General features: G+C 45.1%; 2 protein-coding genes across 2 annotated transcripts in view; both read right to left on the reverse strand.

Annotated features, from left to right (window-relative positions):
* Positions 1-1,588: 1,588 nt before the first annotated feature.
* On the reverse strand, positions 1,589-8,145 carry LOC310714266 (serpin B6-like). Its single transcript, XM_083519587.1, has 7 exons — positions 7,627-8,145; positions 6,515-6,692; positions 5,681-5,818; positions 4,408-4,525; positions 4,154-4,296; positions 3,718-3,885; positions 1,589-2,760 (listed from the first exon to the last, which is right to left on the reverse strand). Exons 2-7 carry the CDS (start codon positions 6,680-6,682, stop codon positions 2,356-2,358), a joined length of 1,140 nt encoding a protein of 379 aa, XP_083375713.1. The 5' UTR covers positions 6,683-6,692; positions 7,627-8,145; the 3' UTR covers positions 1,589-2,355.
* Positions 8,146-9,821: 1,676 nt separating this feature from the next.
* The window catches only part of LOC310713851 (uncharacterized protein), a 50,701-nt gene continuing 33,798 nt past the window's right edge, over positions 9,822-26,724 (reverse strand). Inside the window, exons 16-22 of the mRNA XM_083518416.1 lie at positions 25,596-25,997; positions 21,268-21,438; positions 20,436-20,573; positions 15,884-16,001; positions 15,629-15,771; positions 11,942-12,109; positions 9,822-10,961 (exon numbers count right to left, since the gene is read on the reverse strand). Coding sequence (XP_083374542.1) covers positions 10,557-10,961; positions 11,942-12,109; positions 15,629-15,771; positions 15,884-16,001; positions 20,436-20,573; positions 21,268-21,438; positions 25,596-25,997 — 1,545 coding nt within the window. The 3' untranslated portion in view covers positions 9,822-10,556. The remainder of the gene's footprint in view (positions 10,962-11,941; positions 12,110-15,628; positions 15,772-15,883; positions 16,002-20,435; positions 20,574-21,267; positions 21,439-25,595; positions 25,998-26,724) is intronic.

Raw genomic sequence — 26,724 nt, forward strand, 5'->3', positions numbered from 1 at the left:
TTAAATGTTCGGAAGAAGTCAGAAGCCCAAGGCAGTGTAAGTTCATTCAGCATTTGTCAGTGACAACAGCTCATTCATAGGAACACAAGAACCAAACTGACTGAACAACACGATAATAATGCCGAGGATGAACTGACCGTTGACAGTTTGACAGTTGAAAGAGCATGCGCTTACTTGCCATTAGAACGCAGGTCCATAGCTGTCAACTTTCAGATTAGAAAATAAGGGATCAGCAGCCTCAACAGTCCAGGGGACAGTCTATGGGATATCTAACAATCCGGGATAGCAGCGGGAAACGGCGGTGGAATAAGGGAATTTCCCGCAAAAAAAGGGAAGGTTGACAGCTAAGTGTTCATCTACCAACGCTTCTGCGATTGGTTAGAATGCGCCTTGTAACATAAAATGTGTTAAACTCAATACATAACACTGATTTATTGCATTTCCTTGGTAGTGAGAGAGGTTGTGCGTGCGGGGAGCCTAGGGTTATTCTACGAACATGAATGTCTCGCAACAAATGGAATTGATCCCTAGAAAATACAACCTGAAAAAAGAGACGACTCACGTACTTCTGTAAACCAAGGAACCACTATGACCTTTGGGTGAAATCAGCTCCTTTGAGGTGTGTATTCTAGATATGTAAGCTTGAATTCTTCTGGCAATAGTGAGTGTTGTTGTTTTTTCCCAGACATGCTGGGGGAAGGATGTGAACATCCAGTCTGATTTTTTGATGACTGCAATATTCTCCGGAAAGATTGGGTAAGCTTGTACAGTTCGGAGGAATCTCTGGGTATGTGGTGATTAATCTGTGGACTATTCCGGAGAAGTGTTGGGATTTGGGTGTCCTGCCCATAAGAGTGTGTTTATGAGGAGTGTTGAGGGAGTCCCATCTCTTCAAATGAAAGCACGGCGGGACACCATTTGATCTACTGAAAGCGACCAGATTGTTGTTAACCATGTGGGGAACCTGGGTAATAAACGTATTCATGCCTTCAATTTGTTGCCCAATACACACAACTACGATGCTTAAAACAAAGGTCAGACTACCTGGGTGAGATTATGATGCCCTGTTAGAACCATGTTGAGGCCTGAGAAGGAGATCCTGCTATAGTTTCTAAGACCATTGCTATTGGGAAACGAGGATGGGAACCAGTTAGGATTCTGACCCTGGTGATGCTGTGTTGCAACTGAGTAAGGTTAAGCATAATGGACAGTTGGTGCATAAATACAGAGGGCAAACTTCTAATGCCTGAAATGCAAGCAAGCCGTGAGGAAACAGAAATACCAGAATGTGCCTATCAGTGATGCAGAAGGAGAACTCAGATCACGACACTTGAAGAAAACATGTATAGGAACATTAACCATTTCTGCAGAGCAGAGACTTGACTCAATTACAACTTGTCAAAGGACGTTCTCCCAGAAGCCTCTGGATTTTGCATGCATTTCCCATTCTATCCCAACTGGTCCGGAATATATCCTCCAGTTTGGAACGGGTTCCGTCTAATTGCTCTTTCTTTGTACTAACCAGCTGGTGAGATGATGAATATATAAAACAAACAAACAAACAAACAAACAAACAAACAAACAGGAGTGTTGTCAATTATTTTAATGCAAGTGGGCTGCACTGTTTTCACAGTAGAAACATAAGTTTCAAAACTACATTTATTGCTTTAAAATGCATGTTTTACAGACAATGATGACCGGCATTTAGAGAAGAATTAAGAATGTGATGCTGCACACTTGTCATGTACAGAGACAGATTTGGGTAACAGAAGGAAGGCAGAAAAGCTTATATAGGTTATGTCTAAAACAGCATTAGGCCTCAATGTGATGCCTGTGGTATTTCAGCCTGCTCCTAAGCATTTATACTCAGATTGCCAAACTTTTTGGACCAATGAGGAAATGTGGAATTTTGAGAAACTGCTATGGGCGCCAGTCACAAAATGGCTGCCATGGGGCGTGTGGCATGACACAAAATGGCTGTTGGCAGAGGAGAGAAAGAAAGACAAAGCCAGTGTCAACATTAAATTAGCAGGAAGGGCAGGAAGTTGTCTTATGCATTTTTTATTTTTGAGGGTGTGTTTACCATGGGAGGTACCAGTGGGTTCATTGCATCAGCAACCCCATTCTATGGCAAAGAGAATCTGCCAAAGAAGAGGGTGCTTTTTGTTGCCTTGAAGATGAAAGGGTGGTTTGCTTCTAATTTTATGGGATGCTGAGATGACCTTATTACAACGGTGGCTGCTGAGGCAGCTGCTGCCTCAATGCCCTCTTCATTGATCTCCACAAAGGACTTGTGATACACCTCTGACAAAGCCAAATCACTTTTCTTTGACATTCCTGAGAAGTTAGCTTGCTTCAGGGAGAGCAAAACCTACCATAGAAGAGAAGGCTTTGTGTTTTGTTGTGCCGAATGAGGAAGAGAAAGGGATGGTCAACTGTGAAACTCGGCACAAAGCTATAACACAGGAAATTCATAACAGGAGCAGTAGCAGCAGCGGCCTCAGTTCCCTCTTCGTTTATCTCTACAAAGGATTTGTGAACAACCTCTGACAAAACCAAGTCATTGTTGGGAGACATCCTGGAGAAATCCGCCTTGCTTGGGTCAAACGCCTCAGCCATTCCCATGCTGCTCAGAACAGGCTTCAGGTCGTATTTTTCCTCCAGTTTAAATTTGGGTAGAAACAGCTTAACTTCAGTTAAGTCCATCTTCTCGGGGTTAATCCAATCCTTGAGTTTCTCATAGGTCATTTCTCTCTCCAGCTAAAATAAGACAAATACAAGGCATTCAAGGAAAAAAGGAAATCCTGGCTGCATATATAAATCCTCACATTTCTTACATCAAACCATTTTCACTGGATCCACAGTGACTCAAATGTCTCCATGTACATCACTTAAGCTTGTTTCCCAATTGCCCTGCCTGTCCGGGTAGAATTCCTTTCTGCTCAACTTGCTTTTATGCCTTCCATCTTTCTGAATAAGACAGAACACTGGCAGACTTAACTATGCTTATAGAAATATAAACAGCTATATTGCTCCTTCTGGGGTAATTTATCCACCTTTGGTTCCCCCACCCTGTACTCGGCTCTCACCTGTGGCTCCTAGAAGCTGTCAACATGTTGAACAATGCTTATAAATTGTATACCTATATTTCAGCTGAAAGAATGAAGGAAATTCTCCAGTATAGTAATTTATGGACCTAAAAGGTATCTAAAGCCATTTGCACATGCAGAATGCAGGCACCACATACATAGAAATGAGCAAACCAGTGATATTTTAGGGAGCAGGCTGGCAGGCGGGACGCATTACTTACATTATAGGAGCCTATACAACACAAAACACTGTTGCTATGTGTAGGTTTTATTTTATTTGTTTTTTATCTTATATTTTGGAAAAGTACATCTATGTTTTTTTTTCCTTACGTTTTTTTGGGGGGCCCAAAATAGTGGGACCCTAAGCTATAGCTTGTTTAGCTTATACGTAAATTCGGCACCGACCCCAAGGAGGTCATTTCGGCGCTGCTGGCATGGTGGTTTGACTTCACCTCTGAAGGCACACTCCATTGTCTCTCGAGACAGACAGATGCCAACAATATAATAAGTTACACTGGGCACTTGGAAGAATCACGTAGAAGTTGGAAGCTAGAATGCTCTCGTCATACAAGGGCAATTTTTATGGGCAAGAATTTAGATGGTTTTATTCTTATCAAAAATGCCTCACCTTTTCCAGGCCTGTAGAATTATCTGCAATCTCATCAGGAAGCAGGATGATCATGCTGAGCTCGTTTTCAACATAAGGAATCTCAAGAATTTTGGTGCGAAGTTCCGATATGTATGTCATGTTGAATTTAGCTTCCTTGAACATCATCTGCACCGGTTTGCTTTCATTCTGCAAATGGAGAAGAATTTCGTTTTAAGCATGTAATCTTTTCTATTGCACTGCTTGAGCTGCTCTGCACCTTGTTTACTGTTCATCCTCTGTTGTCTCTGCAAAAGAATGTCCTTAGGACATGGTGGGAAGGGAAATCCCAACTGGTCAACTGATGAAAGAAAAAAACAGAAGGAGGTAACACTCCAAATATCAGAATGTGTGTATATAATCAAAATGATAAAGACTGTGCTCAGTGATGTTCTTCACATTATTTCCCACCTCATACCTTGCTAACTTTGAACGGCCTTTCCTGTGTGTCATCTTTGTGGAACTGATTTGCCCAGTTTCCCTTGAAATAGATAGCATTCACCAAGACCAGCCTTGTACTGGAGTCAATTAGTACTGGGGCGAGCAGATTTTGGATTTTACCTTGAAGAGGGATTAAAGAGCTGTTTTAATAAGTACATATTTTTAGACACAAATTCATATTTTAAGAACTAAACCTCAGACAATATGGAAGCCCAAGAATTTGCTACTCACTTGCTGTCTGTTCTTCCACCCAATTATTAATGTATTTCCTGGAATCCTCTGATGCTTTAATGAAGTCTAGTTTCTCTAGACCTGCTCGATAGAATTTTTGGCTGGAGTCTATGAATGACTTAAACAAATATGTTTCAGAATTAAAAGCTATATATGGATCTGTATATATCATATACAAACAAACTTTGATTTCATTCAGGTTTTGTCCCACAGAAAAGAGAGGGAGAGAAGGATGTTTCTTCCATTTTCAGATACCGAAAGATGTGAAACACGTATGCAAATGCTTACCGTATTTTTCGCCCTATAGGACGCACTTTTTCCCCTCTAAAAATGAAGGGGAAATCTGTGTGCGTCTTATGGGGCGAATGCAGGCTTTCGCTGAAGCCTGGAGAGCGAGAAGAGTCGGTGCGCACCGACCCCTCTCGCTCTCCAGGCTTCAGGACGCTATCCCAAGTCTTGCAAGCCCGGCGGGATGTCCCGCGGGCTCGCAAGGCTTGCGGGCAGCAGCCTGCACCCACAAGCTCGGGGGATAGGGGGATGGCGAAGCGCCGCCATCCCGCTATTCCCCGACCTGATCTGGAGGCTGGCGGGGGGGAAGCAAGCCTGCTTCTCCCCCCGCCAGCCCCACAAGCTCGGGGGATAGGGGGATGGCGGAGCGCCACCATCCCGCTATTCCCCGACCTGATCTGGAGGCTGGCGGGGGGGGGGGGAGAAGCAAGCTTGCTTTCCCCCCCCCCGCCAGCCCCACAAGCTCGGGGGATAGGGGGATGGCGGAGCGCCGCCATCCCGCTATTCCCTGACCTGATCTGGAGGCTGGCGGGGGGAGAAGCAAGCCTGCTTCTCCCCCCGCCAGCCCCACAAGCTCGCGGGATAGTGGGCCAAGCTGTCCCTGAAGGCAGAAGAGGGAGACGGAGCACTCCATCTCCCTCTTCTAGCTTGGGATGGTTGCGCAAAGCATCTGCAGGGCTCTGCCCCCCCAATAATCTCCGGCGCCCCTCCAGCAGAGCGCCATCGCCGCCCCTCCCCCAGCCCAAAATGCACAGGGTCGGGCTGCATGCCTCCTGCCCTCCCTCCCGAGCAAAAGCTCCACCCAATTTCCTTCGGAGCGGATTAATAGGCGCAGCACGCTCTCCCCTATTCGCTCACGAGGAGGCGGTGCCACTTTATTTGCATATTCATGAGCTTATTTATTATTCATGAGCTTTCCCGGGGCCCCCCCAATATTTTTTATAAGTCCGCGTCCCTGAGCATATTTGTAAACCACGTAACTTACTGAAATAAACTCATAGGATGTTTCTCCAAAGAGCCTGTTGGCTAGCCTAAGGAAGTACTTGGTGTCTGGCTTGTTGATTTCAGAAATAAGTTTCGCGTATCCCTGGTGAAACTCAACGTCGTTGGTCACAGACAGCACCTGTAAGATGATAAATGGTTAACAGATAATGTTAAGTAATTTAAATACAGATATTTATCCACGTAATCCTAAAAAACGTGTTATCAGTTGAAAATCCACGTCTTTTGGAAAACAAGAGAGTGAAAGGTCAGCAGTTCGAATCCCTGTGACTGGGTGAGCTCCTGTTGCTTGATCCCTGCTCCTGCCAACCTAGCAGTTCAAAAGCACGTCAAAGTGCAAGTAGATAAATAGGTACCGCTCCGGCGGGAAGGTAAACGGTGTTTCCATGTGCTGCTCTGGTTCGCCGGAAGCGGCTTAGTCACGCTGGCCACATGACCCGGAAGCTGTACGTTGGCTCCCTCAGCCAGTAAAGCAATATGAGCACCGCAACCCCAGAGTTGTTTGTCCGCAGATAGTTTTTCCAGGTCATGTGGCCAGCATGACTAAGCCACTTCTGGTGAAACCAGCGGAGCGCACGGAAACGCTGTTTACCTTTCCGCCAGAGTGGTACCTATTTATTTACTTGCATTTTGACGTGCTTTGGAGCAGCTAGGTGGGCAGGAGTAGGGACCGTGCAACGGGAGTTCACTAGTAGCCTTAGGGGCCCGCTAATAAATGCATATTTCAGCCTGACCTGCTACAAAGAAAAGGAAGCACCATGCATGGAGGCAAAAGTCAAGCTCCCCCCTCCCCTTCATAGTATTTATCTGGATATACCTTTGCCATTTGGGCTGCAGTGTTCCCTGCCGCACCCAGAGAGAGCATCGTCAAAGCAGAAGAAATGCTCAACGGAGAAAAAAACACTTTCGCTGTATTATCATTTTGACTTAGCTTCTTGAACAGATTGAGGGCAAAGGCACTGTTTGCTGCAGTGAGGCGGTCCATGTCTTATAACCTACGAAACAAGCACAGATAAGACACTCACTCAGTTTGTCCGCTCGGAGGTCACTTTTACAAGAAAAAAACCCAAACCTAAGAATTTGTTTTCAGATCCCACACGTGTGTCCTAAGGACATATCAACCTGCATATCAACCAAGCTGGAGCATAAAAACCCACTCCTTCCATGCTATGCAGATGATTAGATTTTTCAGTGCAAACCCAACAAACACCAATAAAGAACAGGCACCAGAGTCAGTTTTATCTCTCCCCCCCCCCTTGCAAAGCTCCTGTGCGCTAACAGCTGAGTGCAACAGGCAGAAATCCTGCAGGTGAAGCCTTTCCCAGTAGAGAAACACAGTATGGAAAGCCGCAGCTATTAAATTTCTGCCTGTGTCGTGCAGCTGTTCAAAGGACAGAAGTGTCACCAAAGTGCAGGTCCCACAGGTGACAACACCCTGAGACCCTCCCAGATTACTTACTCCCTCAACAAAGGAAGTCCCAGACGCTGATGCCAAGCAATCCACCTGACTTACTCTCTGCAAACTAGTAAGCAACGACTTAAGCGGGTAGTTACCACTGACATGGTGTTTTTTTTACCGCAGCATGAACTTCAGAAAAAAAGAAACCGCTTCATCAGTTATGGCACAAACTTTTTTTGCAGGCGTATATGATGCAATGGACTCTTTGAAGACCCTGGACGTTTTTTGTGCAAAATGATGCTGGCAGCCTTTAAGGCGCTCCTAGAACATTCGTTGCGCGCAAGCCACTCGTAATACGCCTACCTTTCTGGAAGTTAGAATCAGATATTGATTTTCTTCCTCGGCTTACCAAAAGCAGTCCAAGACGAGGCAGCTTTTAACCACACACACACAAAATCAGGAACCCCCCCCTTTCTTTTAAAGGACACGCAACAGAGACAAATGGCACCCCAAAGAGAAGAGGACTTTACCGGGAGAAATGCGCGCGGCTGTTACGCACGGATCGCAGGAAGGGCTCCGGCTGCGAGCAAAGAGAGGCACCGAGTGGCGACGGGAAACCAGAGAAGGGGAAACGAAACCATCCCGTCCTGCCAGGGGAGGCGCTCCTTCCTGTGACTCAGCCCCTGACTCAGCCGCTATCCAGGAACCTAATAGGGTGGGGAGGCGGGGGGGAAGGAGCCGCAGCTTCGAGCCCCCCAAGTTTGCTGCCGGCTTTCATTGCCACTGAGCATGTGCAGAACGGCTCGCACAGGTCCAGGAGGAGGAAACGAAGCCGCTGCCCGTTGCCTTAGAGGGCGGCACGCCTTTTTCCCCATCGCCGCCTGCTTTTCCACAAACGGAGAAGCCTCTCAGAGCAGGAAAGTGGCGCTGCGAAAGCGCAATTGCGCCCTGCTCGCGCTGGTTGTTGGCGCAGCAGAAGTAATCCCCGCAGGCTTATTCCCGAGTAGCGGCGCCTGGCTGCGCAAACCCGGGGAGCCTGACATTAATACAGACAATGCAGTTTATAGAGTAAAGCTCATATTCTTTTACTTAGTGTCGGCGTCGCTTGGATAGATCCTCTTTCTATTCGCTGATAGTTAAATGTTTGGGAAAAGTCAGAAGCCCAAGGCAGTGTAAGTTTATTCAGCATTTGTCAGTGACAACAGCTCACTCATAGGAACACAAGAACCAAACTGACTGGACAACACGATAATAGGCCCCAGCATGAACTGAACGTTGACAGTTTGACAGTTGAAAGAGCATGCGCTTACTTGCCATTAGAACGCAGCTCCATAGCTGTCAACTTTCAGATTTGAAAATAAGGGATCAGCAGCCTCGAAAATAAGAGATCAGCAGCTTCACCTGTCCCGGGGACAGTCTATGGCATATCTAACAATCCGGGATAGCAGCGGGAAATGGTGCTGGAATAAGGGAATTTCCCGCAAAAAAAGGGAAGGTTGACAGCTATGCGTTCGTCTACCAACACTATACGATTGGTTAGAACGTACCTTGTAACATAAAATGTGTTAAACCCAATACATAACATTGATTTATTGCATTTCCTTGGTAGTGAGAGAGGTTGTGTGTGCGGGGAGCCTAAGGTTATCCCAACAGCACAAATGTCCAGCAACAAATACAACCTGAAAAAAGAGACGACACACGTACTTCTGTAAACCAAGGAACCACTATGATCTTAGGGTGAGATCACTTTGAGGTGGATGATATAGATATGCAGGCTTGAATCTTTCTGGCCATAGTGAGTGTTGTTGTTTTTCCCCCGACATGCTGGGGGAAGGATGTGAACATCCAGTCTGATTTTTTGATGACTGCAATATTCTCCGGAAAGATTGGGTAAGCTTGTACAGTTCAGAGGAATCTCTGGGTATGTGGTGATTAATCTGTGGACTATTCTGGAGAAGTGTTGGGATTTGGGTGTCCTGCCCATAAGAGTGTGTTTATGAGGAGTGTTGAAATGAAAAGCACGGCGGGACACCATTTGATCTACTGAAAGCGACCAGATTGTTGTTAACCATGTGGGGAACCTGGGTAATAAACGTATTCATGCCTTCAATTTGTTGCCCAATACACACAACTACGATGCTTAAAACAAAGGTCAGACTACCTGGGTGAGATTATGATGCCCTGTTAGAACCATGTTGAGGCCTGAGAAGGAGATCCTGCTATAGTTTCTAAGACCATTGCTATTGGGAAACGAGGACGGGTACCAGTTAGGATTCTGACCCTGGTGATGCTGTGTTGCAACTGAGTAAGGTTAAGCATAACGGACAGTTGGTGCATAAATGCAGAGGGCAAACTTCTAATGCCTGAAATGCAAGCGAGCCATGAGGAATCAGAAGTACCAGAATGTGCCTATCAGTGATGCAAAAGGAGAACTCAGATCACGACACTTGAAGAAAATACGTATAGGAACATTAACCATTTCTGCAGAACAGAGACTTGACTCAATTACAACTTGTCAAAGGACTTTCTCCCAGAAGCCTCTGGATTTTGCATGCATTTCCCATTCTATCCCAACTGGTCCGGAATATATCCTCCAGTTTGGAACGGGTTCCGTCTAATTGCTCTTTCTTCATACTAACCAGCTGGTGAGATGATGAATATATAAAATAAACAAACAAACAAACAAACAGGAGTGTTGTCAATTATTTTAATGCAAGTGGGCTGCACTGTTTTCACAGTAGAAACATAAGTTTCAAAACTACATTTCTTGCTTTAAAATGCATGTTTTACAGACAATGATGACCGGCATTTAGAGAAGAATTAAGAATGTGATGCTACACACTTGTCATGTACAGAGACAGATTTGGGTAACAGAAGGAAGGCAGAAAAGCTTATATAGGTTATGTCTAAAACAGCATTAGGCCTCAATGTGATGCCTGTGGTATTTCAGCCTGCTCCTAAGCATTTATACTCAGATTGCCAAACCTTTTGGACCAATGAGGAAATGTGGAATTTTGAGAAACTGCTATGGGCGCCAGTCACAAAATGGCTGCCATGGGGCATGTGGCATGACACAAAATGGCTGTTGGCAGAGGAGAGAAAGAAAGGCAAAGCCAGTGTCAACATTAAATTAGCAGGAAGGGCAGGAAGTTGTCTTATGCATTTTTTATTTTTGAGGGTGTGTTTACCATGGGAGGTACCAGTGGGTTCATTGCATCAGCAACCCCATTCTATGGCAAAGAGAATCTGCCAAAGAAGAGGGTGCTTTTTGTTGCCTTGAAGATGAAAGGGTGGTTTGCTTCTAATTTTATGGGATGCTGAGATGACCTTATTACAACGGTGGCTGCTGAGGCAGCTGCTGCCTCAATGCCCTCTTCATTGATCTCCACAAAGGATTTGTGATACACCTCTGACAAAGCCAAGTCACTTTTCTTTGACATTCCTGAGAAGTTAGCTTGCTTCAGGGAGAGCAAAACCTACCATAGAAGAGAAGGCTTTGTGTTTTGTTGTGCCGAATGAAGAAGAGAAAGGGATGGTCAACTGTGAAACTCGGCACAAAGCTATAACACCGGTAATTCATAAGAGGAGCAGTAGCAGCAGCGGCCTCAGTTCCCTCTTCGTTTATCTCTACAAAGGATTTGTGAACAACCTCAGACAAAACCAAGTCATTGTTGGGAGACATCTTGGAGAAATCTGCCTTGCTTGGGTCAAACGCCTCAGCCATTCCCATGCTGCTCAGAACAGGCTTCAGGTCGTATTTTTCCTCCAGTTTAAATTTGGGTAGAAACAGCTCAACTTCAGTTAGGTCCATCTTCTCTGGGTTAATCCAATCCTTGAGTTTCTCATAGGTCATTTCTTTCTCCAGCTAAAATAAGACAAATACAAGGCATTCAAGGAAAAAAGGAAATCCTGGCTGCATATATAAATCCTCACATTTCTTACATAAAACCATTTTCACTGGAACCACAGTGACTCAAATGACTCCATGTACATCACTTAAACTTGTTTCACAATTGCCCTGTCTGTCCGGGTAGAATTCCTTTCTGCTCAACTTGCTTTTATGTCTTCCATCTTTCTGAATAAGACAGAACGCTGGCAGACTTAACTATGCTTATAGAAATATAAACAGCTATATTAAACATATATTGCTCCTTCTGGGGTAATTTATCCACCTTTGCTTCCCCCCACCCTGTACTCAGCTCTCATCTGTGGCTCCTAGAAGCTGTCAGCATGTTGAACAATGTTTATAGATTGTATACCTATATTTTAGCTGAAAGAATTAAGAAAATTCTCCAAACTATTATACAGTATAGTAATTTATGGACCTAAAAGGTATCTAAAGCCATTTGCACATGCAGAATGCAGGCACCATATATATAGAAATGAGCAAACCAGTGATATTTTAGGGAGCAGGCTGGCAGGCGGGACGCATTACTTACATTATAGGAGCCTATACAACACAAAACACTGTTGCTATGTGTAGGTTTTATTTTATTTGTTATTTATCTTATATTTTGGAAAAGTACATCTAGGTTTTTTCCCCTTACATTTCTTTGGGGGGCCCAAAATAGTGGGACCCTAAGCTATAGCTTGTTTAGCTTATACGTAAATTCAGCACTGACCCCAGGGAGGTCATTTCGGCGCTGCTGGCATGGTGGTTTGACTTCACCTCTGAAGGCACACTCCATTGTCTCTCGAGACAGGCAGATGCCAACAATATAATAAGTTACACTGGGCACTTGGAAGAATCACGTAGAAGTTGGAAGCTAGAATGCTCTCGTCATACAAGGGCAATTTTTACGGGCAAGAATTTAGATGGTTTTATTCTTATCAAAAATGCCTCACCTTTTCCAGGCCTGTAGAATTATCTGCAATCTCATCAGGAAGCAGGATGATCATGCTGAGCTCGTTATCAACATAAGGAATCTCAAGAATTTTGGTGTGAAGTTCCGATATGTATGTCATGTTGAATTTAGCTTCCTTGAACATCATCTGCACCGGTTTGCTTTCATTCTGCAAATGGAGAAGAATTTCATTTTAAGCATGTAATCTTTTCTATTGCACTGTGTCAGGGAACTGCCATCGGAGCATCAGGTGGTGGAGGGACTCAGGGAGGAAGAAAGAGACTCAACAGCTGAAGCAGGGACCAGCAGGGGGAGGAGTGGGTCTCTGAGGGAATGCGAGCAGGAGGGAGGGCTCAGGGAAGCTTCCAGCGAGAACAGTGGGGAGGTATCTGAGTCTCCCATAGGGAGACCCACACCTCGCCGGAAACTGTCACGCCGTGAGTCCAGGAGACGCGTTTCCGTTAAGGAGCTCCTTTGCTGGAAACGCTTCCGCAGACAGCCACTGTCGGACGCTACTAGTGACTAGAGCAGACAGGTCTGAGGAGCTCCGTCACACACGGAGGTTTGTGGGGTCGCACAAACTCTGAGGGAGCACGTTTTTACGCACAAGCAGCTAATCAATCCCTAACAGCAGTCCGACAGACTCTGTACGCTGCCTGTGCAAGAGAAAGCATCATGAGCGAACCAACCGGAACCGGAGGAGCGGGGGCTGGAGCTGGTCCAAGCTTGGAAGATAGATACCGAGCGTTGGAGGTCCAACTGGCGCTGCAGACGGCGAGGCTGGAGGAGAGAAGGGCTCAGGATGCAGACAAGAAGGGGAGAGCCACTCAATTCCCCAGAAAGGTACCAGGATTGGTGCAAAAATTTGGGGGGGACCCCAAGGATTACCATGCCTTTAGGACAGAGATGCAATATGCCATTAATGTGCAGTTCGATGAGTTCCCTGATGAGGAATCGCGAGTTGCTTTCGTAATTGGGCATCTTGAGAAAGGGGCGAGAGACTGGGTTCGACCCCTAATGGCAACGCACAATGACATACTAAAGGACACGAGGAAGTTCTTTCGTGCAATGGATATCATGTTTTCCAGCGATATTGAGGAAGGGGCGGTGCGCAGACAGCTAATGGCTTGTAAGCAGGGAAGTCGATCTGTCCGTGAGTACTGGACTGAGTTTACCATGCTGATTCACAGACTGAGTTGGGATTTATCGGCGGCACCCATTCAAATGCTATTTGAAGAAGGTCTTTCTTCGGCGGTGAAAGACGAGCTGTCACGGAGCCCCAGGGCGGAGTCTATGGATCAGCTGACCAAATCTGCGCTGACCATAGGAGCGCGGCAGGAGGCAAGAGCCTTGGAGAGGCGGGAAGGGAGAGGGGAACGTTGGAAGGAGTTCCGCATTCCAGACATTCCTGAGCCAGCTTTCCCGCCGGCAGAGCCGATGGAAATTGGAACAGCGCGCGCGCGCGCATTTTCAAAAACCAGCGAGGGGGCTAAGAAGGAGGGAAAGGGCCCCCGGAAATGCTATCTCTGCCAACAGCCAGGCCACTTTGCCAGAGTCTGCCCCCAGAGGAAGGAATGGCAAGGGATGGTGGGAGCTGTTGAGGGGGGAGAACAGGGGGGAACGGAGCAGGTAAAAGCCAACGCCTGGTTGCCACAATCGGGGCACTGCAGCCAGGCCAAAGAGCAGTGAAAGTGCCCGTGCCAGAAGCTCCTCGACCTGCTCTAGTGATTGAAGTGTCGCTAGAGCTGCAAAATGGGCACCCCCTAAAAATAAAGGCGCTATTGGACTCAGGCAGCTCCTGCAATTTTATGAGCAAGGAGTTTGCTGCTGAACACCAGATACAGACTATCCCTTTAAGCAACCCCCTGCAGGTGACCACGATTGATGGCAGGGAGTTGTTGGGAGGAGGAGTCAGCTTGCAGACTGTCCCAATGATAATGAGGGTGGCAAGGCACACAGAACTGATAGCGTTTAATGTGGCCACCCTGGGAGGCGCTCCCATTATTTTGGGAATGAGCTGGCTAGCTCTACATGATCCGCTGGTTGGCTGGCATCAAAGAGTGGTGTCCTTTGGTTCAGCACATTGCTTAGAACACTGCAAAGGGGAAAAGGGTTCAGCAGGGGCCCAAGCCACCCTAGCAGGGACTGAAGTAATGGAGAAGGTGAAGGTACCACCACAGTATGCAGATCTCAGCGACGTGTTCAGCGAGAAGGAAGCTGACCAACTACCACCTCATAGACCCTTTGATTGCCAGATCAATTTACTCCCTGGAGCACAGCTTCCCGTGGGCAAGTTGTATGCCATGTCAGACAGAGAAATGCAGGAGTTGCGAGGGTTTATTGACAAGAACCTGAAGAGAGGCTTCATCAGAGAGTCCAAAGCAGCAGGGGGTAGCCCAGTGTTCTTTGTGGACAAAAAAAACGCGGACAAGCCGAGACTTGTATGCGATTTTAGGAGGTTAAATGCAGTGACTGAACCGGTGGCTTTCCCTATGCCCAGAATTGATGATATTTTGACCAGGGTGAGGAAGGGAAAGATTTTTACAAAGCTGGATCTAAGGGGGGCGTACAACCTGATACGCATAAGGAAAGGGGATGAATGGAAAACCACCATGTTTACCCCTTTGGGGGCATTTGAATACCTTGTTATGCCATTTGGATTACAAGCAGGCTCAGCGTGTTTTCAATCTTTTATGAACCACGTACTGGGCCCTTTGCTCTACAAGAATTGCGTTGCTTTCCTAGATGATGTGTTGGTGTATTCGGAGAATGAGGAGCAACATGTGAGAGACGTCAGAGAAGTGTTGAGCAGACTGCAAGCCAACAGGCTGTGGGTCAAACTGGAGAAGTGTCGGTTCCATACCAAGGAGGTGGAATTCCTGGGGTACCGCCTGTCAGACAAGGGATTGGCCATGGATCCCGGCAAGGTACAGGCAGTGCTGGAATGGAAAACACCCAAAACCAAGAAGGATGTGTAGCGAGGTTCCGAAGGGAATACTTTGCCACCACCGACGAGGAAGAGGAGTTGGAGGGGTTCCCAGATTCTGAAGAGGAAGAGGATTCAGCGAGCCAGGACGACGATCGATGGAGGGAATTGTTCGAGACGTCGGAAGATGAGGAAGATTCGTTTCGGGGTTTTAGCCCTTCACCTCCCAGGGGAGAGGAAATGGGAGGGGGTGAGGGGGACCCTGGAGGGGAGGTGGATGTCAGGGAACTGCCATCGGAGCATCAGGTGGTGGAGGGACTCAGGGAGGAAGAAAGAGACTCAACAGCTGAAGCAGGGACCAGCAGGGGGAGGAGTGGGTCTCTGAGGGAATGCGAGCAGGAGGGAGGGCTCAGGGAAGCTTCCAGCGAGAACAGTGGGGAGGTATCTGAGTCTCCCATAGGGAGACCCACACCTCGCCGGAAACTGTCACGCCGTGAGTCCAGGAGACGCGTTTCCGTTAAGGAGCTCCTTTGCTGGAAACACACTGCTTGAGCTGCTCTGCACCTTGTTTACTGTTCATCCTCTGTTGTCTCTGCAAAAGAATGTCCTTAGGACATGGTGGGAAGGGAAATCCCAACTGGTCAACTGATGAAAGAAAACAACAGAAGGAGGGAACACTCCAAATATCAGAATGTGTGTATGTAATCAAAACGATAAAGACTGTGCTCAGTGATGTTCTTCACATTATTTCCCACCTCATACCTTGCTAACTTTGAACGGCCTTTCCTCAGTGTAATCTTTGCGGAACTGATTTGTCCAGGTTCCCTTGAAATAGATAGCATTCACCAAGACCAGCCTTGTACTGGAGTCAATTAGTCCTGGGGTGAGCAGATTTTGGATTTTACCTTGAAGAGGGATTAAAGAGCTGTTTTAATAAGAACATATTTTTTAGACACAAACTCATATTTTAAGAACTAAACCTCAGACAATATGGAAGCCCAAGAATTTGCTACTCACTTGCTGTCTGTTCTTCCACCCAATTATTAATGTATGTCCTGGAATCCTCTGATGCTTTAATGAAGTCTAGTTTCTCTAGACCTGCTCGATAGAATTTCTGGCTGGAGTCTATGAATGACTTAAACAAATATGTTTCAGAATTAAAAGCTATATATGGATCTGTATATATCATATACAAACAAACTTTGATTTCATTCAGGTTTTGTCCCACAGAAAAGAGAGGGAGAGAAGGATGTTTCTTCCATTTTCAGATACCGAAAGATGTGAAACACGTATGCAGATGCTTAATTTAACTTCAGTTGATAAGAAAAAGGTCATGGCATGTGCAATAGATTCCTATCAGCCAAAACAGATGGACTGAACCGGACCCAAACAAACTTCTTTTGCTCAAGAATACACATAGCAATCATTGTCTTATTCTTATACAGTGGTACCTCGGGTTACATACGCTTCAGGTTACATACGCTTCAGGTTACACACTCTGCTAACCCAGGTTAAGAACTTTGCTTCAGGTTGAGAACAGAAATCGTGCTCCTGGGCCGGATGGCCTGTCTGCAAAATATTATAAAATATTAGAAGAATATCTAGCTCCGGTCCTAAAAGATGTGATCAATAATATCTTTCAGGGGGGAAAGATCCCGGCCTCGTGGAAGGAGGCTTATATAACCCTGATCCCAAAAACAGAAAAAGAAAAAACAGATATAAAAAACTACAGGCCAATTTCTTTGCTTAACAATGACTATAAGATCTTTGCGGACATCATGGCCAGTAGACTTAAGAAGCTCCTAATGAAGTATTTACATAAAGACCAAGTGGGTTTTCTCCCAAACAGACACCAGAAAGAAAATGTCCGCCACATACTAAATATCATTGAATACCTAGATATGAGAATAGATGTCCCGGCTGCACTAATCTTTATAGACGCCGAAAAGGCCTTCGATAACGTTTCATGGGAATTTTTATTACAATGTTTGGGAAAGGCAGGTATTGAAGGTCCATATTTGAAAGGCATCAGGGCAATATACTCAGAACAACAGGCCAGGATGATTATAAATGATAAACTGACGAAACCATTTAAGATTAAGAAGGGTACAAGGCAGGGCTGCCCTCTGTCCCCCCTGTTATTTATAATGGTTCTAGAAGTTATTGCAAATAGAATAAGGGAGGCAGCAAATGTCAGGGGGATAAAAATTGGAAACAAAGAATTTAAGCTTAAAGCCTATGCTGATGACCTGGTGCTGTCGGTGGAGAACCCAGTGGATAGTGCAAGTAGAGTGGTTGAACTTTTGGAAGACTTTGGCAGACTGTCCGGCTTTAGATTAAATAGGAAAAAAACAAAAGTCCTAACAAAGAACATGACCGAACAGGAGAAAATTCACTTGGAAGAAAAGATTGGCATTAAAGTAGTGAATAAAGTGAAATATCTGGGAATTTGGCTCTCACCTAAAAATATAAATTTGGTTGAGGACAACTACAGTAAGGTGTGGCAGGACATTAAAAAGGATCTAGATACCTGGCATAGATTGAAACTTTCATGGACAGGGAGGATGGCAGCTATTAAGATGTGCATCCTCCCGAAATTACTATTCCTCTTTCAAAATATCCCGATAATTAAAGGTACCTCCATCTTTAAGAACTGGCAAAGAACCCTGACCAAATTTATTTGGCAGGGGAAGAGGGCCAGGGTAAAGTTGAAATATTTAACAGACTCGAGAGAAAGGTGCGGATTTGCGGTCCCAAATATTGGATTATACTATGATGCAGCCTGTATCTGTTGGATAAAGGAGTGGGCCACCCTTAGAAACTCAGACCTCCTAGATTTGGAGGGCTTTAATATAAGATTCGGGTGGCATGCCTACCTGTGGCAAGACAAGGGGGAGGTCCACAGAGGATTTTCTAATCACATTATCAGAGGCCCATTGTTGGAAGTGTGGAAGAGGTATAAAAAACTGATTGAGAAAGGTACCCCATGGTGGCTTTCCCCAACCAATATTATTAAAATAAAAAAAATAAATATGGCAGATGAAAAATGTACGTATGAGGATATTTTAGAAAAGACAGAAATAGGATGGAGGGTGAAGCCTTATGAGGTACTGAAAGATAAAATAAAAGACTGGTTCCACTTTCACCAGATTCACGCCTTATGGGGCGAACATAAGAGACTGGGCATGAAGGAAAAAAAATCATGGTTTCAGGTAGAGATCTTGGAAAGTAATAGTAAATCCTTATCAAAAATGTATAAAAAATTATTGGAATGGGACACTAAGGAAGATCGGGTGAAAGGGGTTATGGTAAAATGGGAGAAAGACATTGGTCATAACATAGACTACAGTAAATGGCAAATGCTTTGGACGACAGGTGTAAAATTTACAGCGTGCGTAGCTTTGCGGGAAAATCTAGAGAAAATGGTCTACCGCTGGTACTTGACCCCAGCAAAGCTAGGAAAAATGTATAAAATAGCCGACAACACCTGTTGGAGATGTAAGGATAAGGTCGGGACCTTCTTTCACATTTGGTGGACCTGTGACGTAATAAAAGGATTCTGGACGCAAATTCATGACGAAATGAAAAAAATCTTGAAGTATAACATCCCCAAAATCCCCGAGTTGTTTCTTTTAGGGCTGATTGGTAAAGAAATAAAGAAAACAGACCAAACTTTTTTTCAATATGCTATGGCTGCGGCGAGGATTCAAATAGCACAAAAATGGAAAACCTCTGATTTACCTGTTATAGGAGAGTGGCAACTGAGGCTATACCAATACATTGAGTTAGCGAGATTAACACAAAAAATAAGACAACACGACTCGAGCAAACTTAAAAACGATTGGAATAAATTTTTAATTTATTTTGAAAACACCCAGGGATTAAATAATTTATCAGTAGACGATAGCTGAAACCATCGGTGTGTATTTGTATTATCAAAACTGTAGTAACAATATAAGAATTGGTAACTCCAAGACCGAGCTGGACGGAAGCTCTGTCAACAGCACTTGTATTTTTGGTATTTTTGTTTTTCTTTTTTTTTCTTCTGTTTTTTTTTCTATTTTTACTTTTTTACTTTCTTTCTTTATTTCCCGCTTTTAACTGATGATACTTTTTTCTTGCTTGTTGGTATTTGTAATATTTGTAATATATTGTAATCTGTGTATCTTTTTCATAATAAAATTAATTAAAAAAAAAAAAAAAAAGAAATCGTGCTCCGGCAGCACGGCAGCAGTAAGAGTCCCCACTAGCTAAAGTAGTACCTCATGTTAAGAACAGTTTCAGGTTAAGAATGGACCTCCGGAACGAATTAAGTACTTAACCCGAGGTACCACTGTATATGAGAGAGTCCTACATGAAAGGTCTGTATGCAGGATGCTAAATGCTTACCAATATTTGCCCCGTATCAATCCTGCTCAATGCAGGCGGATAATGAATTCCAATGTGGTATTTTCTCTTTCTGTTTCTCTATGGAGTAAAAGTGTTATTTAAGCAATACTTATTCGTCCCCAAATTTGGTAACTCTTTGGAAAGTGCCGACTACCTGCTATATTACAGTTGTTCTTTTAAAAATGTACAGTGGTACCTCGGGTTATGTACTTAATTCATTCCGGAGGTCCGTTCTTAACCTGAAACTGTTCTTAACCTGAAGCATCACTTTAGCTAATGGGGCCTCCTCCTGCCGCTGCGCCACCGCACCTACCTGTTGTATTACAGTTGTTTTTTAAATGTAATTATCCTCTTGGCTTGATCTAGCAAAAGCTCCACTTAGTCTACCGTTCTGTCCCTGGAAGTTCACAAGCATGTCATAAAAGTGACACACAGTGGGAAATGCAGTAGTGCTGGTCTGTGAACTCCTGTGCAAATGCTAAGGGAAACTGCCTTCCAGTGCAATGCCATCATTTACACAATATAAAAAAAAATGTGAATGAGAGGAGAGAAGCACAGGCTGCAGATAGTCAAGAGCTCAGAAAATGTAGTCGCATTCCCTCCCATTTCCTGAGTACTTCATTCTGCTTCTTGCTGGGGAAGCAAGTCACCAAAATGGAGAGCACTCTGATCTGCTGCTCACTGCCTCTGAAGCCTCTGTCAACAATGGTTTTGGGGGTTGGCAGACCTCTGTAAAAGGCTGGGCAGGCTAGACCAAATTCATGAGCCAACATGCTAGAAACAAAAGGGTGCTTTGGGATCCAACATCCCATAAGCAGTCTCTTTTCCAAAACAAAGAATGTTATGGTCCAGCATTAGCTACCCTGCAGTTTTGGAGCTTTACAAGAGCAGCTTACAAAAAGCACCCAGTGCGAATGGTGCCAAGTAAGGACAGGGGAAAAGAGAAAGAAATTAATCTATCCACCAAGTAGATTGGCTGGTACAACCTGCCACCTGGACTCAAGCTGATCACTGCTGCTAATTCAAATGTCCCTTTCAGTTTGATGGAAGGTTTTACTGGAAAGTACAGAAGGGATAGTGAGTGCTTAGCTGCGTTTCTGATCTGTGACAGAACACGGTTCACTATCTGAACAGAGACCACTTCCTGTTCTCTAGCATATTTGTAAACCATGTAACTTACTGAAATAAACTCATAGGATGTTTCTCCAAAGAGCCTGTTGGCTAGCCTAAGCAAGTACTTGGTGTCTGGCTTGTTGATTTCAGAAATCAGTTTCTCGTATCCCTGGTGAAACTCGACGTCGTTGGTCACAGACAGCACCTGTAAGACGATAAATGGTTAACAGATAATGTTAAGTAATTTAAATAAAAACATTTATCCACGTAATCCTAAAAAACGTGTTATCAGTTGAAAATCCACGTCTTTTGGGAAACGAGAGTGAAAGGTCAGCAGTTCGAATCCCTGTGACTGGGTGAGCTCCTGTTGCTCGGTCCCTGCTCCTGCCAACCTAGCAGTTCAAAAGCACGTCAAAGTGCAAGTAGATAAATAGGAACCGCTCCGGCGGGAAGGTAAACGGCGTTTCCATGTGCTGCTCTGGTTCGCCGGAAGCGGCTTAGTCACGCTGGCCACATGACCCGGAAGCTGTACGTTGGCTCCCTCAGCCAGTAAAGCAAGATGAGCACTGCAACCCCAGAGTTGTTTGTCCGCAGATAGTTTTTCCAGGTCATGTGGCCAGCATGACTAAGCCACTTCTGGTGAAACCAGCGGAGCGCACGGAAACACTGTTTACCTTCCCGCGGGAGTGGTACCTATTTATTTACTTGCATTTTGACGTGCTTTGGAACAGCTAGGTGGGCAGGAGTAGGGACCGCGCAACAGGAGTTCACTAGTAGCCTTAGGGGCCCGCTAATAAATGCATATTTCAGCCTGACCTGCTGCAAAGAAAAGGAAGCACCATGCATGGAGGCAAAAGTCAAGCTCCCCCCTCCCCTTCATAGTATTTATCTGGATATACCTTTGCCATTTGGGCTGCAGTGTTCCCTGCCGCACCCAGAGAGACCATCGCCAAAGCAGAAGAAATGCTCAAAGGAGAAAAAAACACGTTCGCTGTATTATCATTTTGACTTAGCTTCTTGAACAGATTGAGGGCAAAGGCACTGTTTGCTGCAGTGAGGTGGTCCATGTCTTATAACCTACGAAACAAGCACAGAGAAGACAGTCATCCAGTTTGTCCGCTCGGAGGTCACTTTTACAAGAAAAAAACCCAAACCTAAGAATTTGTTTTCAGATCCCACACGTGTGTCCTAAGGACATATCAACCTGCATCTCAACCAAGCTGGAGCATAAAAACCCACTCCTTCCATGCTATGCAGATGATTAGATTTTTCAGTGCAAACCCAACAAACACCAATAAAGAACAGGCACCAGAGTCAGTTTTATCTCTCCCCCCCCCCTTGCAAAGCTCCTGTGCGCTAACAGCTGAGTGCAACAGGCAGAAATCCTGCAGGTGAAGACTTTCCCAGTAGAGAAACACAGTATGGAAAGCCGCAGCTATTAAATTTCTGCCTGTGTCGTGCAGCTGTTCAAAGGACAGAAGTGTCACCAAAGTGCAGGTCCCACAGGTGACAACACCCTGAGACCCTCCCAGATTATTTACTTCCTCAACAAAGGAAGTCCCAGACGCTGATGCCAAGCAATCCACCTGACTTACTCTCTGCAAACCAGTAAGCAACGACTTAAGTTGGTAGTTACCACTGACATGTTTTTTTTTTTTTTTTTTACCGCAGCATGAACTTCAGAAAAAAAGAAACCGCTTCATCAGTTATGGCACAAACTTTTTTGCAGGCGTATATGATGCAATGGACTCTTTTAAGACCCTGGACGTTTTTTGTGCAAAATGATGCTGGCAGCCTTTAAGGCGCTCCTAGAACATTCGTTGCGCGCAAGCCACTCGTAATACGCCTACCTTTCTGGAAGTTAGAATCAGATATTGATTTTCTTCCTCGGCTTACCAAAAGCAGTCCAAGACGAGGCAGCTTTTAACCACACACACACAACATCAGGAACCCCCCCTTTCTTTTAAAGGACACGCAACAGAGACAAATGGCACCCCATAGAGAAGAAGACTGTACCGGGAGGAATGGGCGCGGCTGTTACGCACGGATCGCAGGAAGGGCTCCGGCTGCGAGCAAAGAGAGGCACCGAGTGGCGACGGGAAACCAGAGAAGGGGAAACGAAACCATCCCGTCCTGCCAGGGGAGGCGCTCCTTCCTGTGACTCAGCCGCTATCCAGGAACCTAATAGGGTGGGGAGGGGAAGGAGCCGCAGCTTCGAGCCCCCAAGTTTGCGGCCGGCTTCCATTGCCACTGAGTATGTGCAGAACGGCTCGCACAGGTCCAGGAGGAGGAAACGAAGCCGCTGCCCGTTGCCTTTGAGGGCGGCACGCCTTTTTCCCCATCGCCGCCTGCTTTTTCCAGAAACGGAGAAGCCTCTCAGAGCAGGAAAGTGGCGCTGCGAAAGCGCAATTGCGCCCTGCTCGCGCTGGTTGTTGGCGCTGCAGAAGTAATCCCCGCAGGCTTATTCCCGAGTAGCGGCGCCTGGCTGCGCAAACCCGGGGAGCCTGACATTAATACAAACAATACAGTTTATAGGGTAAAGCTTATATTCTTTTACTTAGTGTCAGCGTGGCTTGGATAGATCCTCTTTCTATTCGCTGATCGTTAAATGTTCGGAAAAAGTCAGAAGCCCAAGGCAGTATAAGTTCCTCAACTAAGTTTATTCAACATTTGTCAGTGACAACATTTGTCAGTATAAGTTCCTCAACTAAGTTTATTCAACATTTGTCAGTGACAACAGCTCACTCATAGGAATACAAGAACCAAACTGACTGGACAACACGATAATAATCCCCAGCAGGAACTGACCGTTGACAGTTCAAAGAGCATGCGCTTACTGTGGTACCTCTGGATGCGAACGGGATCCGTTCCGGAGCCCCGTTCGCATCCAGAAGCGAACGCAACCCACGTGCGCGGGTCGCAATTCGCCACTTCCGCGCATGCGTGTGACGTCATGCTTGTTGCTTCCAGGTCACCGCAGCTCGCAACCCGAAAATACTTATCCCGAAGGTACTTCAACCCGAGGTATGACTGTACTTGCCATTAGAATGTTAGTCTACCAACACTTCTATGATTGGTTAGAACACGCTTTGAAACATAAAATGTGTTAAGCCCAATACATAACACTGATTTATTGTATTTCCTTGGTGGTGAGAGAGGTTGTGTGTGCGGGGGAGCCTAAGGTTATCCCAACAGCACAAATGTCCAGCAACAAATACAACCTGAAAAAAGAGACGACTCACGTACTTCTGTAAACCAAGGAACCACTATGATCTTAGGGTGAGATCACTTTGAGGTGTATGATATAGATATGCAGGCTGGAATTCTTTTGGCCATAGTGAGTGTTGTTGTTTTTTTCCGGACATGCTGGGGGAAGGATGGGAACATCCAGTCTGATTTTTTGATGACTGCAATATTCTCCGGAAAGATTGGGTAAGCTTGTACAGTTCAGAGGAATCTCTGGGTATGTGGTGATTAATCTGTGGACTATTCCGGAGAAGTGTTGGGATTTGGGTGTCCTGCCCATAAGAGTGTGTTTATGAGGAGTGTGGAAGGAGTCCCATCTCTTCAAATGAAAAGCACGGCGGGACACTATTTGATCTACTGAAAGTGACCAGATTGTTGTTAACCATGTGGGGAACCTGGGTAATAAACGTATTCATGCCTTCAATTTGTTGCCCAATACACACAACTACGATGCTTAAAACAAAGGTCAGACTACCTGGGTGAGATTATGATGCCCTGTTAGAACCATGTTGAGGCCTGAGAAGGAGATCCTGCTATAGTTTCTAAGACCATTGCTATTGGGAAACGCGGATGAGAACCAGTTAGGATTCTGACCCTGGTGATGCTGTGTTGCAACTGAGTAAGGTTAAGCATAATGGACAGCTGGTGCATAAATACAGAGGGCAAACTTCTAATGCCTGAAATGCAAGCAAGCCGTGAGGAAACAGAAATACCAGAATGTGCCTATCAGTGATGCAGAAGGAGAACTCAGAGCACGATGCTTGAAGGAAATACAAATTTCCTGAGACTCGAGTCAATTACAACTTGCCAAAGGACTTTCTCCCACAAGCTTCTGGATTTTGCATGCATTCCCAAGTGCAGCATAGTGTCTCAACTGGTCCTCCAGTTTGGAACATGTTCCATCTAATTGCTCTAGCTTTCTACTAATCAGCTGGTGAGATGATGAATATATAAAATAAATAGGAGTGTTGTCAATTATTTTAATTGAAGTGGGCTGCACTCCGTGTCATGTAGCACAGGGAGAGAGGATAAGAGCTTTTAAAATACTATTGTTTTGCATAGTGGAAACATACCACATTTTTCCGTGTATAACACACCCCCATGTATAAGACGCCCCTATTTTGGTGGACTCAAAATTTAGAAAATTGGGGGAGATTGCCCAGAATTGTTGAGCTTTTTGGGGGGAGGATTGCCAAAGTTGTTGAGATTTTTTGGAGGGCGATTGCCCATTGCCCACAGTTTTTAAGTTGTTTCGGGAGAGGGGGTTTAACGATAAACACTCATCCACCGGAACAACGAAAACAACCACTCAAATTTAGAGCAGCCCTTGATGCTGCAACCAATCATCAGCCAAAATGGCCGCTGAAATGCTCCGTGCCAGCGACCAATCCCATGTCCCCACTCAGCACTACCCATGTATAAGACGACCCCCAATTTGAGAGATTCTTTTATCTGAAGAAAAGCTCATCCAATACACGGAAAAGTACAGTAATTTTCTAAAATAAATTTATTGATTTAACATGCATGTTTTACAGACAATGATGACTGGCATTTAGAGAAGAATTAAGAATGTTATGCTGCACACTCTTGTCATGTACAGAGACAGATTTGGGCAACAGAAGGAAGGCAGAAAAGCTTATATAGGTTATGCCTAAAACAGCATTAGGCCTAAATGTGAGGCCTATGGCATTTCAGCCTGCTCCTAAGCATTTATATTCAGATTGGTCCAACCTTTTTGGACCAATGAGGACATTTGGAATTTTGAGAAACTGCTATGGTGCCAATCACAAAATGGCTGCCATGGGGCGTGTGGCATGACACAAAATGGCTGTTGGCAGAGGAGAGAAAGAGAGGCAAATCCAGTGTCAACATTAACTTGGGAGGAAGGGCAAGAAGTTCTCTTATGCATTTTTTTTTTTTTTGAGGGTGTGTTTACCAGGGGAGGTACTGGTAGGTTCATTACAATGGCAACCACATTCTATGGAGAAGAGAATCTGCCCAAGAAGAGGGTGTTTTTTGTTGCCTTGTGCTTGATAAAGAAGATAAAAGGATGGTTTGCTTCGAATTTTATGGGCTTCTGAGATGACCTTATTACAATGGTGGCTGCTGAGGCAGCTGCTGCCTCAGTGCCCTCTTCATTGATCTCCACAAAGGACTTGTGATACACCTCTGACAAAGCCAAGTCGCCTTTTTTTGACATTCCCAAGAAGTTAGCTTGGCCTGGAATGAAAGCATCCTTCATCCCCATACTGCTTAGGGTGGACTTGAGGTCGAAACTCTCTTCCAGTTTGATCCTTGGTAAGTGAAGCTCCACCTTCCTTTTCTGCATCATATCCGAACTCGTCCATATCGACAATCTCTCATACGTTAGTTCTTTTTCCAGCTGTGGTCATATAATAAAGCAAGTTAGACAGCAAAATGAAAACAAAAGTGACTCTTAAAAACAACCACCCTACAACCAGTAACTCTTCTCACCACAAAGTTATGAGGGCTTTCGAAACAAAGCCTGCTGTTTACTTTGCTAGGGAATGTGATGCAAGGAGAAAAGGCAAGTGATGTGGGACAGAAGAAGAAGAAGAAGAAGAAGAAGAAGAAGAAGAGTTTGGATTTGATATCCGGCCTTTAACTCCCCTTCAGGAGTCTCAAAGTGGCTAACATTCTCCTTTCCCTTCCTTCCCCACAACAAACACTCTGTGAGGTGAGTGGGGCTGAGAGACTTCAAAGAAGAGTGACTGGCCCAAGGTCACCCAGCAGCTGCATGTGGAGGAGCGGAGACACGAACCCGGTTACCCAGATTACGAGACTACCGCTCTTAACCACTACACCACACTGGAGGTGTCAAATAATGTTTGAAGGATTACATGGAATTGGCAGAAATGACTGGCAGAATCCGAGATCAGGGAGAAGAGGTGGTGGAAGAAGACTGGAAGAAATTTAAAGACTACCTGCAGAAATACTGTAAAATTAATGAATGTTGAAGGGATGTTGGACTGAAAATAAGTGGTATTGGTAAAAAGATGAACAAGAATATGTAAATGCGGATTGACAATGGTTGGAAATATATAGTTATAATAGGTTAAGATAATAAGTAAAGCTAAATGATAGAGGGT

This window comes from Podarcis liolepis, assembly GCF_965112155.1.
Source record: "Podarcis liolepis genome assembly, chromosome: 8".
Lineage (NCBI taxonomy): Eukaryota > Metazoa > Chordata > Lepidosauria > Squamata > Lacertidae > Podarcis > Podarcis liolepis.

Coding starts and splice junctions, on each gene's coding strand:
- LOC310714266 (XM_083519587.1), bottom strand. CDS start 6,682: ATGGACCGCCTCACTGCAGCAAACAGTGCCTTTGCCCTCAATCTGTTC. Junction 5,819..6,514: donor CTGCAGCCCAAATGGCAAAG/GTATATCCAGAT, acceptor ATCATCTTACAG/GTGCTGTCTGTGACCAACGA. Junction 4,526..5,680: donor CATCCTATGAGTTTATTTCA/GTAAGTTACGTG, acceptor TATTTGTTTAAG/TCATTCATAGACTCCAGCCA.